The sequence below is a fragment of the Crocodylus porosus genome, unplaced genomic scaffold, assembly GCF_001723895.1.
Source record: "Crocodylus porosus isolate Cpor-Errol unplaced genomic scaffold, CroPor_comp1, whole genome shotgun sequence".
Classification (NCBI taxonomy): Eukaryota; Metazoa; Chordata; order Crocodylia; family Crocodylidae; genus Crocodylus; species Crocodylus porosus.
Genome location: NW_017728947.1, coordinates 21210262 through 21227591, shown reverse-complemented (window position 1 = coordinate 21227591; position 17330 = coordinate 21210262). Strand labels below are relative to the sequence as shown.

At 44.8% G+C, this 17330-nt stretch overlaps 1 protein-coding gene across 2 annotated transcripts in view; it reads left to right on the top strand.

Moving 5' to 3' along the window:
• QSER1 (glutamine and serine rich 1) overlaps nt 1–17330 on the top strand; it is a 76832-nt gene continuing 59502 nt past the window's right edge. The window contains exon 1 of one of the 2 annotated variants that reach the window (XM_019551521.1): nt 1–269. In XM_019551521.1, coding sequence (XP_019407066.1) covers nt 148–269 — 122 coding nt within the window. In that variant the 5' untranslated portion in view covers nt 1–147. The remainder of the gene's footprint in view (nt 270–17330) is intronic. The other variant, XM_019551520.1, reaches the window with a different exon arrangement.

The window sequence follows — 17330 nt, the reverse complement described above, 5'->3', positions numbered from 1 at the left end:
GTCCGCGCCTGGCCGGCTCACAGCCGTCCCGCGCCGCCGCCGCCTGAGCGGGAGGCGGAGGCGGAGGCAGGGAGGGGGCGGCCTGGAGCGGAGCGGGGCGGGGGCCGCCCCTGCTCGGTCCCCGCCGCTGCCCCAGCGGAGCCCCCGATGATGGACAGGAACTACCCGGCGGCTCCCGGCTTCGCCGACCCGCTGGCTCCGGCCGCCGCCGCCGCGCCGCCTTCCGCCGCCTGGGCCTACGAGCGGGGCGCGAGCAGCCTGAAGCCCAGGTAAGCAGCGGGCGCGGCGCCACGCGAGGCCGGGGCCTGGGCCGGGGCCTGGGCCCGGAGGCGGGAGCCGCCGCCGTCGCCACGCGGGTCAGGGGCAGGGGCGGCCCCAGGCCTTGCAGCGCGGCCAGCGCCTTTGCGATGCGGAGCCGCCGGTTTTTCCCTCGTCCCGCGGGGCTCTGCAGCCCCGCCAGGAGGGCCCTGGCCTCGCCAGCCTGGGCTCCGCATCGCCTCCCTCCTGGGCCCCCGGGGAAAGGCAGAGCCGAGCGGGCTAGAGACGCCCACGAGGTTTGCGAGCGGGGCAGGGACAATGCTGGGCTGCCGGGGGCGCCGCGCTGCCCTCCAGGGGCTCCCGGTGACCTCGCCCGCACCCGCCCGAGGGAAGCTCCAGTGTCGGGAGCTCACCAGCCCTCTCTTTGTATTAGCAGCTTTGTTTCACCCTTCCTTGTTTCTTCTAGCATCCTCCCGTTGCTTGGCTTGGTGGGCTTTTTCCTTCCACGTTGCCCTTCGTGCAAGCTGAAAGTCCCTGCCTGCTAGCTTCTTGGGGGAGTTTTAGCCCCTGAGGGCCATTCAGAATTGCGAGGAAGCGCTAAAACGCACAAAACATTTATCAGTGGAAGATCTTATAGGTTGAGCCTTGCCCTCAATTGTATTGTTTGGGTCTGGTGTCAACTCAAAAAATCACAGCCCCGATACTGTCATAGTGGTGACTATTAAGACTTGCTGTCTGTGTCTTTCTGGGTTTTGTTTTTGTGTGTGTGTCTACATGCACTTCCCATCTAGTAGTACAGAAGGGCAAAGCTATTACAATGAAAATAAAATCAAAATGGGTCATACTTTACTGGTCTCGGGTTTGGCCACTGGACCCCTTCTTCCACCTGTTGTACTAGAATGGGTTTGCAAGCTCTCAGGCTGATCCATTCCAGTTTTAGAGAATATAGTCATAGATAACCAAGCTGCAAAGGATCATTGTGATCACTTAGTTGATCACCTAATAGCATAGGCTGTAAGCAGTCCCTAAACTGTCATGGTTGTATCATGGCCTGTCTTTTAGGAAACTATCCAGCCCTGAATTAAAAATTGTCCATGTTGAAGAATCTACCACAGCACGTGGTAAATTATCCTAGTGGTTAATTACGTTTGGTGTTAAAGATTTTTGCCTTGTTTCCCATCTTCAATTGTCTAAGTTCATCTTCCAGCAGTTGTTATAATCTTGTCTGCTAGGTTGAAGACCCCATTATCAAAGTCTCGTTCCCCATGGAATTTACAGATTGTGATCAAGATAGTACTTAACCTTCCCTTTCATAAACTAGATTGACCTCCCAGATTATTTTACTAGAAGGCATGTTTTGTAATCCATTAATCATTCTTATGGCTCTTTTGTGATTCCACTGTAATTTAGCAACATCCTTTTTTGAATTGTGGAATCGAGCTAGACATCATATTCTAGAACATAGGCAGAGTGCCAAAAACATCTTCGACCTCGATTTGTAAGATGTTGATGTGCCAGGGGCAGATGGCAGAGGAGCCGTGAGGGGCCCCATCCTTGTTGTGGCAGTTCAGTCCTGGCCCCTTCCCCACCATCTGCCCCAAGGTGTGTGTGCACCCGCCACCAGCAAGCTGGGCCAATGCAGCTGCTTACAGCCCTCCCGCCCCCTGCTGCAAGCAGCCTGGGCTCTTTGGCTGGCGGCAAGGGTCTACCCAGAAGCTAGGCTAGCTGTGGCATCCCAAGCAAAATGTCTTCACGTGCTGCACTCTGGTACTTGTGCTGGGGATTGCTGATTCCTGTTCTAGAAGATGCTTCTACATCAGAGACAACATAACTTCCCTATTGCTATTTGGGAATCCTGTTTTTCAAATACAAGGATTTGAAAAGGATTATTACAAGGATTATTTTAGTTCTCTTGTACCAAGTGTCATACTATAAACTTGCATTTAATTACTTCATGTTGATTGACCTGAGGTCATTTTCAGAGTCCTTACTTTATTCTATAAGTATGACTCCCAGTCTTTTTTCCTAGATACATAACTTTACATTTTGCCACATCAGAAATCAAACTGTTCCATACTCAGGGACCCAAGTACCTCTGAAACGAAGAATCCTTTTAATTTATTTATCACCAAATCGAGGCAGCAGACAAGTGATTTTTGCAAGCCAATCGTGGTGCTGTCTACCACCTTTGCAGTCTCTTTGCAGTGGGCCCCCCCCCCCCTTGCTGATTGGTTGAGGGGTCCCAGTGGTCTCTCCCCTTGCCACTGACTGGTGGTGAGGGCTGCCTTTCAGTCCTGCTCCTTGCTGCTGATTGGCAGAGGGCTGCCCTTCATGCAGTCCCACCCCTTGCTGCTGATTGGTAGAGAGGAGTGAGGCCACACACAAAGCAGCCCTCAGCCAATAAGTGGTGGAGGGAGAGGTCACCATTTTGGCTTCTCTCCTTCATGCTATGGCCTCCCTCCCCTTGCCCTGTGAGCAGGGTGGGCTGCAGTGGCCACTGGCAAACCCCCATTTTATTTTTAGTAAATTATTTTTTCTGGTAATTCTGCACAAAAATCACAGAAACTGCTGTTTTTCATGATGTTTGCAGAAACCGCCGTTTTTTGTGTTTTGAGTAGGTAGGTCCCTATTTGTCACTCCCTCAGTTACTGTCATGTGCAATCCTTGAGTGCTGATTTCCGTTTTTTTTCCCTAGGTTATTAATAAGAATATAGTGTAGAGTCAAGAGCAGACCCCAGATGAATCGCAAGAAATGCACTGATTTAAAGTTGATTTCCTTTTTACAGTTTGGCTAATGGACTGATCTCAAACCGTTTTAGTCCATTTATTGTTTGCCGTGTTGATTTTGTATGGTTCTAGTACCTTAATCAAGATGTCACACAACGCTAAAGCAGGCGTCTTACAGAAATATATACTGTATGAGCACTGTTATCTTTATTGACCAGACTCATAACCTTTGAAAAAAGTTACCGTGTTAACTCAACCACCTCAGTTCTTTGTGAGCCCATTTTTCTGCCATAGTTTAGGAATCAATATAACAAAGTCCTGTCTCCAGCTCTCAAATTCCACTTTAGGCTTCTCCTGGCTAAATTAAATGGAATATTAAATGGAATATTTTAAAGTCATGTATCTTGTTAGTTAACAATACAACTTACCCTGTCTATAGTAGGATTAAAAAAAAAATATTAATTAGCATGTTTTATGAACAGTTTTTTTATCCTTGGTCGATAAACCCATAAACAGTGCTTGCAACTGTGGCCTTGGTGAGAGCTGTTGTCTTGGTATGGATGGAGAGCAGTTTGCCGAGAAATCCTGATCCCAAGATCAGTGAGGGATTTCAATGGTGTGGTGAACACCTAGTGTCCTAATTGAAGCAATTAAGGAGTCTGTAGAGGGTGGGATATACTGATGTTGGTCTCTTGATTTGCTTGGGTGTCTGCTTTGTATTTATCTTTTGGCAATCAGCACTCATTGATGAAATTGCACTTGTCCAGTGTTGAACAACAGACATGCATCATCATGAGTGAGCATTACATATTTGTCCAGAAAGGACATAACATGATATTTGGAGGCTATGAACTTGCTGTAGGGAAAGATGTGCTCAGGGTATTAGATAATTAAAATAATTCTACCTCTCTGTGAGAATTGCTCATCTTGGGGCTGAACTTAAGCCATCTGTTTTTCATCCCACACCTATTTTTTGCCGCCACTATCCTATTTGTATAGTGGCACTGGTTCTGTCAGCTGGGAAGGAAATGTATAGTTGAGTGACCTCTCCCAGGGGTCTGATATATATATATTAGAAAGGAGAAGGGACAAGATTCATTCTTCTGAAAATCTGTACATGAAGTTGAGGGAATTTGTTTGAAATGTTTGAACTCATTGCTACGCAACTCGGCTCCATTAGGTCATGAATGTGGGCTTCCAGCACTGTTGATTTTGAACATTAACCTCAAGTCTTAGCTAGCAAATGATTGTCCACCAGTGCCAGTACTGCTTGTTGTTTTTTTGGCGGGGGGGGGGGCACAGTTTGAATCTGACTCTGAATTGTGCAGGTTGTTGACAGACACAGCTGAGGACCAACACAACCACAACTGGAGGGCAGAGAGAAGTAACAGCAGAGAAAAGCAGCTGCTGCCATGGTGGTGGTAGCAGCAGTTGTGCTGGTTTACCACAGACCCAAGCTGGATTGTTCTAGCTCACAACTCTGAAAAGTTGCCAACCTCTGCTCTAGATAACTAATTTTAACTTTAAAGAGTATAAAATCATTAGATTTTAGATTCAAGCTGCAGCAAGACAAGTTTAGGTTAGTTATTAGGAAATACTTTCTCACTTGGAGGGTAGTAAAGCACTATGACAGGTTACCCAGAGGGTCTGTGGAATGTCCCTCCGTGGAGGTTTTTAAGATCCAGATAGACAAAGCCTTAACTGGTATGATCTAGTTGGGGATGGTCCTGCTTTGAGTAGGGGGTTGAACTAGATGGACCTCCTGAGGTCTCTTCCAACCTTAACTTTCTATGATTCTACAAATCTCTATGTTACTGGCACTATAGACATGTAAAATGTTTTTAGTAACAATACTTTAGGAGCTTGAAACTAAAATGAAATATGTTCTACCTATTTGCTATTAAAAGAAAAGCAAATATAGTAAAATAGTGAAACTTAGGCCTTCCGAACTTATTGACAGCATTTCAAGCTGAACTCTAATATTTACCACACTGCAAATATAGTATAAGTAGTGACACTGTAAGATTTCTCTGTATTTCTCTTCTGGTGTTTGCTTATTTTTAAGGACTGCTAGTATAGTGTAGAGCAGTGGTTCTTAACCTTTTTTGTAGTGGGATCCGTTTGTAAAGATGGCCAGTCCTGGCCCACAGCCCCCTGGCTCTGCAGGGACCCTGACTCCTGACCCAAATTCCCCTGCCCTCTGGGGCTATGCTGGTGCCCCTCACTTCCAACCTGCAGCCCTCTGCCTCTCCCCACTCCCCCTCAGCTCTGCTGGAAGGAGCCCCCAGCTGCCCCCGTCCCACTCATGCTGGAGCATGGTGGCTGCAGCTGCTCCAGCTCATGCAGGTGGCAGCGGAGTGAGTCCAGCCCTGATATAGGCTAGGAGGAGCAAGAGGAGTGAGTCCAGCCCTGATATAGGCTAGGAGGCCTGCGGCATGCCCCCTACTCTGGGCTGGGGCTGCTGTGCTGTGCTGTGCCAGACAGCCTGGTCATGGCCTCCTTGCACCCCCCAAGTTGAGTCTCCCAGCAGCCTGGCCCTATGAGTACAGGTACTGGTTCCAGTGTTGCTGGCCCAGCCACACAGCTCCCTGCTCCCACTGACCCCTTCCCCCCACTGGAGGGGCAGGCCCCTTCCCCTCTACCCTCTGCCTTGCTGCAGCCTTGGTACCCAGCCACCTTCTGCCAGCACTGGCAGGCATATCCCCAAACACCCATCCTCTCCACACAGCCCCCTCCCTCCCTCTGGATAGTCCCCAGTCCCTGGACCTCCACCCCTTGCTGCTCATAAACTTACCTGCACCCAGCAGCTGGGGCTGCCCCCACCACCTTGCCTGGCTGCATACCTGCCACATGCATGTGGACATGCAGATGCTTATGTGCCCACTGCCTCCGGTTACCTCCAGAAGCCGTTGCAGGCCTGCAAGGGGAAACCCGTGATTTCCTGCATTTTTCTAGGACTTGCGACCCTTTCAAATATTTTTGTGACCCACTTTTGGGTTGCGACCCACGGCTTGAGAAACACTGGTGTATATTCATAGCTTGCTCTAGTTAAAACATTGAGCAGGAAGGTCAAAGATTGAATGAGAGTTTGTTGAACTACTCTCTCACTGCATAGCTGTCCACCCTCTCCAGGCCCAGTTGCTCGACAGTCTTTTTAAAATCTCTGATGGAGAGTTAGAAGAAAAAGGAAGATTGAAATTGCATTAGATTTATCTAACCACAGCTTTCAAGTGTTTCTAATGTCATTTTTCAGGAGCACGCAGAGAGATAACACAATGTATGTGAAGAGGTTACATTTCAGTCTATAGGGAATGTTGCACTCAGTCTTTAATTGCAAAAAAATTTAAAAAAATCTGCCTCCATGATCATTCAGTCTTTAGCTCTGCATTATCACCAGAAATGCCAGGTTTAATTTTGGATATAAGCTCTTGTCCCCAAGAATCACAAGTTTATTTCTTAAAAGTCACTGAGCAGGCTCCTGAAACATCTGTGTCTTTTGGAAGAGAGAGACTCTTAAACTTATTATCAATACAAAAAAAAACATTCAGTTTCCAGGTGTGTTAAATTCTTCTTTCCTCTTTCCTCCTGCTTCTCTGAAAAAATAATCAGCATTTTCTATATTGAAGGCCAGAGCAGCAGTTCTTTCCTTTATATTTCTTCTTCTTCCATGGTCATCTTTAATTTTATTGGAGCATCTTGATTAATCTGGCAGGATTGACTTAGACGTAGGAGGGGGCATTCAGAAAGATCAGTTTTTTTTCATTAAGAGGCACCTCCAACTAGCGTAAATTAATTTTAAATGATGTCGGAGCTTGTCCAAATGACGTATCATTTTGTCATCTGTCTTCCTTGACATTTTTAAAATGAAAAATTTGGCCATCAGCCCAGGTAGTAACAATTTTGGTTTTAGTTTTCTAAATTTTAGAATATCTCCTTAAGAAGCTAGCTATAGTATTGTGTATATCTACTCCGTAAATCAAAGATAAACAGAGACAAAGGTAAATACCATATTTTATGGTGTAGAGGTTGATACAGTGTATACGTTGACCAGTGCAAAAGGTTAGGATTTTCATAGGCACAGTGTATATAAATTGACCCACATTTTATACTGAGACAAGAACAAACAGGCACTGGTGCATGTTTAGCACAATCAGCACCAATTGCCCTGTGTTACATGCAATCAGCACAGCTCAAGAATGAACAGCTGAACAATCACCGCCATGATTAGTACCATCAGTGGCGATTAGCACTGGTTGCTGCAACTTGCACACAAATAACATTTAAAAATCCCTCATTTAATTAGTTTAATCCCTCATGACATTTAACAATTCAAAACATTTTTAAAATACTACTTGGAAACTACTTTAAAAATGCGTTGTTCGCTTTCATCATCTGAAATGTCAACCCCAAACAGTTCCTCCCAATCTAAATGATTAGCGATCTGATTGTCATATGGATCCTTGGCATCAAATGTTTTGGCATCTTCATTCTGTCTTTGGTCTTCATTATGCCACTGAATATCTTCCTCTTCACCATCCATAGAATTACTGATCTCGGATTTTTTGAACGAAGCAAAACAGTTTGGGGTTTAACATCCCTCCAAGCTGTAAGAATCCACTGGTGCAGAGTTGCTAAGGAGGCTACTTGCATGTTTCCAGCTTTTGTATACAAATGTTGGCTGCTATCGTTCAGCTCAGCGACTTAATGCAAACGTGGTCTTTGAACAGTTTGTTTAAGCATGCATCCAGTGACTGTATGATGGATGTTAGCCTGTGGGGATGACCACTACTAAGTCTGTTTTACTTTGCTGCAGTTTTACTTTGCTGACTCACACTGTCACAGAGGTGGCCTTAAACATGTCCCACACAAGCATTCATTTTGGTTGTAACAGGATACCAGGGCACATATTCCACAGTCACTGTATCCAGATGTGAACTCCTTCCTTGTCCATGTGGCCTTTTGGATGAACAGGAACGACAATGCTAGCGGGGAATTATTCTTTCCTGGGGAATGTTTTCCTTTTGAAGCTGACCACTGGTTTAATTTTGTCCCGTCAGCCATTCAGGCAAGAATTACAGTAAAATTGGTTTTGTTGTGGCCCATAATCTTCATCAGTATGCTTTTAGCACTAGTGACATCCACGGTTTAGTTTGTTGGCATATTGAAGCACATAGATGTTTTGTCCATATTCCTGGTTTGACTGAGATGGCAATTGTTGGGTTTTTTTGTTTTGTTTTGGTTGGGGTTTTTTTGGAGGTTCAACACACAGCTCTGGAACTGGGTTATCTTGTCTTTGAGGTCAAGTGGTAATCTCTGTGATTTATCTTCATTCCCTGGTGCAGAGAGAGAATTCTTTTTCATAAACTGGGAACATCAGGTTGGATTGCTGGTAGTCTTTCAATCCTTTCTTCACAGCCTGCATCTTGATGATATTTCTTGTTACAATTCTGCCATACTGTTGCTGATTGTTGACCCAGCTGTTGAGGTCTCTTTTTAATTCTGGCCATTTGCATTGCATTTCACAGCCTGCACACTTCTCATGAGGCATCATTTTTATGTTGTGTTTTTCTGCCAGTCACGAACCAGTTTCTCATTCACACCAAACTGACGGGTTGCAGAACTGTTATTAGTATTGAGAGCAAAGTTGATGACTCTGGTCTTGAATTTAGCATCATATTTCATTTGTTTTAGCGGCATCCTGAATACAGTGTGGTATTTGGGGTATCAGTAATTAAGTTCATATGGTCTTTGCTACAATAATGCTGATTGTAATTAGTGCGACTGTATCTCATGTAGTTAGTGAGACCATTCTTCCTGCATTTTGTGCAGTTAGCACAACTGCGCCTCATGCTCACTAAGCTAGCAGTATGTGGGCAGCAGTTTTTTTGCTGTCACATGGTGTATAAGTTGAGGTTTAATTTTTAAGAGACAAAAATTGGCTTCAAAACTCTACTTATCCGTGAAATACAGTAATTATATCCACATCAACCTACACCTTCAAAGAAGAAATGCTGGAAAGCTAACAAATACTCCAAACATAGTTTCAGGTTTTACAGGACTTTTTGAGAGACAAAAGTAAAAGGAAATTACTTCTATATTTTAAGCAAAGACATAGCAGGTCTCTGTTCAGAACCAAAGGGAGGACTAAGAGCTACTTGGTTAACTTGAAGTAAGGTTACTTACCTTCTTGGATGGATTTCACAGTTTGTCTTTCTATTTCTGTCCATATCTGTCTCACTTCCCCTTGTTCAGTTTTTTCCTAAGAGCTTGCTTGTACATGGAGTTGCTCCTGTTTAACTTGTATGCCAGAATCACAATGTCCACACAAGTGTCTTGTTCCCTGTTTAGTTTTCTACATTTTCAAAGTGTTACAATAAACAGGAGCAAAGATGCTCATGTTTTGGATTAGTGCCACATGTAGACGTTTTTATTTTAGAACAGTTAATCAGGAACAGCTTTGTGTACAGTTAAACTCTTATTTGTCCTGGTGCTCTTCATCTTTCATCTGCATTTCTAATGCTCTTCTCTAAGGGCTGTATAGCTAAATGAGTTAATGGCATGGGCATTCCAACATTGGATAAAAGGTGGAGCGCCTTTACGCATTAGTTGCTTTAAGGTAACTGTCCATAGGCATGCTTTTACCTGGATACATGTGGAAGCTAAGTGTGACAACTTTGCCTCCAGTGAAAGAGGTAGGTGAATGTTCCCCAGGCAGTTACTGTGAAGCAGATAACAGGAGGCTAAGATCCTTCTCCTTTTCCCATATAGTAAACTGTGGGTGCTTACAGACATTGGGGGGGTGGGAAATAAAAACAGCACTTTACTGGGGAATAGAAACAGCATCAGTGTGACCCAGGTCCCCAGCACTTGTACAGATTGTATGCTTCAGTAAGGCTCTTTCATGCTTTTATCTAATAAGTGATCCGACTAGTAGGGCTAAAAAGCCCCACTAATGCATGCAATCTGTACAGATGTTGGGTGAGCTGGGTCAAACTGATGCAGTTTCTCTTCTGCACATGTGTTGTGCTTGGAGCCAAAAGTAAAGCACCGTTCCCTGTCCCCCTCATCCCCCCAAGTCTGTCAGCAGCTTATATGTCTATACTCTGAGCTAAACTGCAGTAAGGCACCTATATTCTATAATACATGTTATCTGTATATGGAGTTATTCAGGAATTCCTGTTTCTATGTATCTCCATGAGAACTACCCCCTTTTTCTCCCCCAGCATTCCACTTGTATTCTTTCTCACAGAAGTTCTGTTACATTTACTATGCTAATTTACTTGTCACTGGCACTAAAAGTGTACTGATGAAGACTACGCGCCACGACAAAACTAACTTTACTGTAATTCTTGCCTGCACAGCTGACAGGACAAAACTTAAACCAATGAAAGAAAATATTCCCCAAGAAACATTCTCCAATAATTCCCTGCTGGTATTGTCATTCATGTTCACCCAAAAGGTTGGATGGATGAGTAAGGCATTCACATTTGGATATAGCAAGCGTGGAATACACACCGTGGCATGTTGTTACGACCAAAATGAATGCTCATATGGGACCCCTTCTCTCCCATCTGCCAGAAAATCTTTTAATTCCTCATTTAATCATCTTCCCTGCTGTTTGAGAAGTTGTAGGTGGGAAAAATATAATTTCATGGATGTTACTGATAGAGCGCTGAGAGGCTTGGTACAAAATTAGCTTTCCCCATTTACCCTGTAAGATAGGTTTTAAAAGATATTGGATAGACCATGGAAATCAGGTCTGACCTTTGAATTTCAGGATTTTTTAAAGTACCATTAGGATTGTGGTGCTAAGAACTGCCTAAATGTGTAATATTTAATCCTGATTGTGGTTGTAAAGATTATTCCATGATTAACCCTATCTTTATGAATTTTCTTGGATGGGGGAGAGGAAATCCTTTTTGTAGCTAGATTTTTGTATGCACAACAGTAGAAACTGAAGTTTTCTGTTATCTAGGGAAGAAAGACAACTTTGCATTTTTTTTCTCACATAAAACATGTCATCATGTGCCCCCCCCCCCGGGTAAAACACCTTTTTTTTTTTTGAAAGGCAGAATGTAGGGGAAAAGCTTTTTCCAGAGTCATGGCTGACTGTGACATGCAGCCAATCCTCCTGGAACAATAATGTGGCATCTGGAACCATAGTATGTGGCAGACCACATTTCTGGGATGCTCTGTGTTTCCAGAAGGACTTAGTCTGTCTCATGCTTGTAACTGGCAGTAGCAAGACAGTTAAGTGGTCTTTCTGCAAGGAGTTCTTTAAGTACTTGTAAATGAAGTGTTTTTTCAACATCACAGTCCTAATCCAGATACTACCAGCAGATCACTTGCTGCTTTGGGCATAAGCTCTGAGCACTCAGCCAATTGCTATAGGTGTGGAGGGGGACTGCTGTCTTGGCACCTGTGTGGCATACATGGTGTATTCAGGGGTGCTGTTTTCTTTTCCAGTGAGGAAAACAGCTTCCCCACTTAAAACATGCATCCCAATTTTGGGGAGCTGATTTTGGGGGAAAGGTGTGAGAAAATATGTTATTATTGAGGTTAAGAACAACATCCTTGGAATGAAAGATAATTCAGTGTGTATTCAACCAGTTTTTGGACTGAGAATTGAGTATTCCCTCTAATAGCTTTTTCCTAAAACTCCCTTTGTTTTTTGTCCTGCTTTTTCAGAGATTCAAAATGAGGGAGCATTTTTCACCAGTTAAGGCAAATGTCTAAATTTTATTTTTGTGGTTCAATAATACTAATTGCTTTTGTTTAATATATTAGTCTTCAAATGTTTAAGTTCTAAATGAACACTGTTGCTTTTGGCATATTTAAGGAATTTGTTGTATATATCAATGTCATTGCTGTCTCAAAATAGAATACTATGTCAGTGAAATTATTCTTCTATAATTTATGAACAAGGAACAGCCTCCTGATGTAAGTAAGCATAGTGAAGCAAACACAGCTGACTTGACTTGATTTAATTAATCCTGCATGATCTTATGAAACATTCTGGTGTGTGTGTTCTTTTAAGAACTCACAAAAAATCATTAGGCTCTTAATGCCACTGTGAGTTTGATATGTTTGATTTTTCATGTAATTTACAAATTAAGGGTTTACTATTGGGATTTTTTGAGTAACCTATGCCTATTCAGATTCCACATTGATTTCCACACGCATCCTAATTCGTCATATACACATATAACTATTAAAGGTAATTTAATACATTTTAATAAAAATATAGGGAGTAAGTATTGCCTAGTTTTAAGAAGTGAGGAATCTGGAGTGCTGAATTTTTCCAGCTGACTTCGCTGCTGGTTAATAGCATAGTGTTGGATGAACAACCAAGTGCTAGATCCACTAAGGCAGCAGTTCCCAAACTCTGACGGATTGTGCACCACCAATTTAAAATGACACAACTTTAAGTACCACCAGCAAATTTTTCAGTTCAACCTTAAGTACCACCAGCACATTTTTGTCAAATAAAGTAATTATAATAAAACTGTTAACATGTACCACTGACAGGATGTCTGCATACCACCGGTGGTACCCATGCTACCTATTGGGAACAGCTGCACTAAAGTATTCAGTGTTTCAGCATCAAACTTTATATGTCTAGATCTAAGAGTGGAATCCTGTAGCACTGTGTTTGTGTCTGGGCCCTTCAAACAGTACCTGGGGATGGTTTGGCATGTGAGTATTGGAGCTGCCTTAAGATAGTTGGAGGAAAAGAGTTTATTTTAAATCTTGCCCTTTTCTGGGGTTTAAGCACTTCACTCTAGCTTTATAGTGGTGCCTGTGTTGGATGGGATTTTCACAGCCAGTACCTTTTTCCTGGATTTAGATGTCTAAGCTGTTTCTTTCAGCAAGAGAACCTGGATCATTCCTGTTATCCAAATACAGGATTGGAGAAGGCAAAGAAGTGATGGATTAGTACCACCCTCCCAACTTCTCCTGGATGTGGGAAACCTGGCTTTGATGTCCTTCTCTCTGTCTGAAAGGATTCAAATCCCCATCACTTTCCAGGATTAACTACCTTGTCATCAATTGTTCTGAAAGGGTTGTTTTGCAAACAAGAGGCCAAGATGCATTGGTCCAGAGAGAGAGAGGAACATGACTGTAGCTTGAGGATTAAAGAATACTCGCTTGAGTGGAGAGAGATTTGGGTAGTGATCCCTAGTCCAATAGCTATGTATGAATTTTTATTTGTCATTGGGTAAAATGTATAAAGAGTTATTGGAGCAGGGATTGAAACACAGGTTTCTCCTTCCCTAGGTAAGTGTTTCAATTACTGGGCTACCTCTCTTTGGCTCTTGAGGTGATTTAGGCACCAGGGGCCTATTTTGTGCTCCCAAATGCATCTATGTGTGAGGAAGATGAAGGCAGTTCTGGGCCCTTGTGGGTACCCAGTGAACACTGGTAAAAAAATTGGGAACCTGTGGATTATTGCCCTGTCCAGTCTCCCCTTTTGGGGAAGGTCATTGAATGGGTGGCCACCTAACAACTCCCTGCATGTCTTGATGCCTTCAGTTTCTTGGACCCTTGTCATTCTGGCTTTTGTCCTGGATCTAGCATGGTGACTGCGCTTGTACCTTTGTCAGTGATCCTTACCTAGAGATCAACAGCGGAAATTGTGCCCTGTTGATCTTACTAACTCTTTCAGAAGCCTTTGATGTTGACCTTGAGGCTCTGATAAAGATTTACATAATCTAATAGGTATTTGCAGGACTTCTCTAAACTGGTTTTGCTGTTTCCTAGCAGGCAGGTCTCAGAAGGTGCTGATAGGTGAGTGCTTGACATCTCCTCAGTATCTTTCCTGTGGGGGCCCCCCAGAGTTTCACCTTGTTGACTCTTCTGTTCAATGCGTAGATGAGGCCACTGCATGAGATTGTGCAGAGATTTGGAGTGAGGTGCCATTGGTATGTTGCTGACACCCAGCTCCACATCTCTTTTGACCCTGGCCTTGCAGTTTCAGTTCTTTTCCAGTGCCTGGCTGCAGATGGGGATTGGATATGGGTGAACCCCAAGAAACCGAATCCAGATAAGACCGGGGTGATGGTAGTGAGCAGACCACTTGACTTGAGGAGGAATTTGGGTATCTGTAACTAGGGACCTACCAAAATTGGGTGTTTTCCACAAAAAACAGCAGGCTGTGTGATTTTGGTGGGCTTGCTGGGTAGGGGGGACAACTTGCCAGCAAGCAAACAAAAGGGTGGGAAGCCCTGCAGTCTTGTAGTGCTGGGGAGGGGTCCGGGGGTGGAGGGAAGGGCAGTGCTTGCAGCAGGCAGTGGGAGGAGAGGCTGCAGGCAGCAGAGCCTGGGCCCAGGCCGGCTGTGGCAGGCAGCCAGGAGGCTGCAAGCAGCTTCACCAGGGTCTGTGGAGCCTCGGCCTGGCTCATTTCTGGCTGCACTGTCCCCAGCCCCTTCCCCACTGTCTGCGCAGAGGTATGTGTGCACCCGACACTGGCAACAAGCTGGGCCAGAGTTCCACGGACCCCACTGCAACTGTTTGTAGTCTCCTGGCTGCCTGCCATAGCCAGCCCAGGCTCTGGGCAGGCCCCTGCCACTGGCCACAGAGCCCAGGCTGATCACAGCAGGTAGCAGAGGTGCTACAAGCAGCTGCATCTGGGTCCATGGAGCCTGGCTCATTGCTGGTGGTGGGATGCACTCCTGTTTCAGGGTGGACAGTGGAGAAGGGGCTGGGTCTCCATGGACCTGGGTAGAGCTCCACAATCTCCCTGGAAAATCAGCTACCTGTTCCTCAAGTTGGGTAGACCCTTAAAACCTATGGGGTATAGTCTCTCATTGCTCAGGTTTTCAGCTTTGGGGTGCTCCTGCATCCGGATCTTTAGGTGGTGGTGGCTAGGAGCACCTTTCACCAAATGTGTCTGGTGAGAAGGCTGTGACCCTTTCTTTCAGATTTGCATCTGGTCACCATCATCCATGACTTCGATCTTGAGGCTAAACCACAGTAATGCACTCTGCATTAGGCTGCCCTGGAAGACCATCTGGAAGCTTCAGCTGGCACAGACCACCACGGTCTGCCTTCTGATGGGGAGTCAGTTACCCCAGCACATAACATAGCACATATTTGAGCAATAAAGTTGGGTTCCTGGAACTTTCCAGGTGGAATTCTTGTGCTGGTTTTGACCCGTAAGTCTCTGAATGGTCTGAGTCCTATGCATCTAAAGGACCACCTTCTCCTTTATGCCTAGAGTGACCATAAGGAAATCCAGGACATAAGGGACACTGTCCCACCTGTTCCCACCCTCCTCCCCCAGAAGTCAGCAGCATTGCTGTAGGCAATCGCAGAGCCTGGTGGGCAGAGCACGGACACAGTCTGGTGGGGAGGCAGAGCTTTCTGGTATATGATGCTTCTTCATTTCCCTGTCAGACTGCACCCTGTGCCCATGTAATTCTAGGATGCTTGTCATAATTTTTTCCAATGTGCTGAGACTGACTTTTGAAATCTATGACTGTCCCAGGCAAACTGCCTCATAAGGCCTGCCAGAGCAGGGGCTGGGCTCTTTCAGAAGCACTGTGAGACTTTTTTTCTATCTGGGCAGAAATTTAGCAAACAGAGCTAAGCTGAGACACTGTGTAAGGCAGAGGTCTCTGTCTTACATTGATATTCTACTTCCTGTTTAAGTTGTTTTGTTGTTCTCCTGTTTTATACCAAGTCTGCTGGTTCTCTTGTTGTAAGCTACCCAGAGCCTTGTTGGAAAGGCTGGCAAATGCATCTAATAAATAAGATAGGCACTTATAAGGTTGGATGAGAGTTTTAAAATCTCACTTGTGGACTGAAATACTCTTGTAGACCTTTTTGTAGATCTGGGTCTTAGGACAAGACATTCAAAGTAGTGTATCGGAAAATGTTCCCTTACATAACAGAATGAGAGTTTTGTCATTAAATCTTGAAAATGTGACCATTCTGTAAGTGCTGAAGTCTTGAAAATCTGTTTCCAATTGAGGGTATTGCAGTCAAAAGCAGGTTAAGGTGCAGTTAAGCGTTGACACGACACCTCGTTCGATTTAATGACAGATATGCTTTAATAACTGTACCATCAACAAGTTACAGAACTAAATGGCAGAAAAAGATTCCTTCCCAATATTCTGTAAATGAGCCATCACAAAAGTTGTGCTATATGTTAGTTGCAATAGTGTCTCTCACCAGTGCTGGCTGGAAATGATTTCAGCCTTTGCAGCCTTTGTGGGGTGTGGATCCGTCACCAAGAATGATCAGCTGGGCGCAAGTTACAATATTGCAGCAGGGTTTTTTTTCTGTGTCTCTCCTGCAGTGTACATTTTGCCAGCAACTCTCTTTCGTTCTTATATTCTTCAGTTGTATAGCTTCAAAGCATTCCTCCTTGGTAGCTGGTCGATTAAAGTTCGAACAAAGCAGGTAGGGAGGGACCATTATATTACAATTGCGAGCTGCTCAGATCCTATTTTGGGTTGTCCAGTTGTGAAACTTGTTTAACAAGCTTTTGATCAGTGTGGAGGTTCCACTTCAGTCAAATGGGATGAGTCTTGTATGACTGAATGGGAGACCTTGGAGCATGGATTACAGGACAGTTTTCATGGCTGGAAGGGACCTCACAAGATCATCAGGTCCAGCCCCCCTGCACTAGGCAGGAAAGACAACTGGGGTCATGTGAGCGTCCAGTCTCCTTTTTTGAAGATTTCCAGGGTAGGTGATTGCACCACCTCTGGAGGGATTTTGTTCTGCTGGGTAGCTGTTTTTAACAATAGGGGAGAACCCAAAATATTCTGAACCAGTGATGGTCTATGGCAGGGGCGGGCAATTATTTTGGGCAGAGGGTCACTTACTGAGTTTTGGCAAGCCATCGAGGGCTGCCATGACAGGCAGCCAGGGGCAGGTAAATATAAATTTTCTTAATTTCTGGGGGACCCCACAGGCTGGATAGAATGGCTTGGTGGGCTGCATCCAGCCCTCGGGCCACATTTTGCCCACCCTTGGTCTATGGAGACATTTGCAAAACCCCAAACAGACACTGAATGCCTTTTCTGAGAAATATTCCTTAATTGAGGAAGGATGTCAACAAGGAGGATACAGTCAGGTAGGGAGATAGTTATTGTAATTGATGGCAGTCACTCATCGTGGTGCCCTGTGACCTGTGGGGGCCCTCAAGGCTCTGTCCTTGGACCCATACTGTTCAACATCTTCATTGATGATGTGGACATTGGAGTCAGGAGTGGACTGGCCAAGTTCGCTGATGACACCAAACTTTGAGGCAAAGCATCCACACCAGAAGATAGGCGGGTGATCCAGACTGACCTGGACAAGCTCAGCAAATGGGCAGACGAGAACCTGATGGTGTT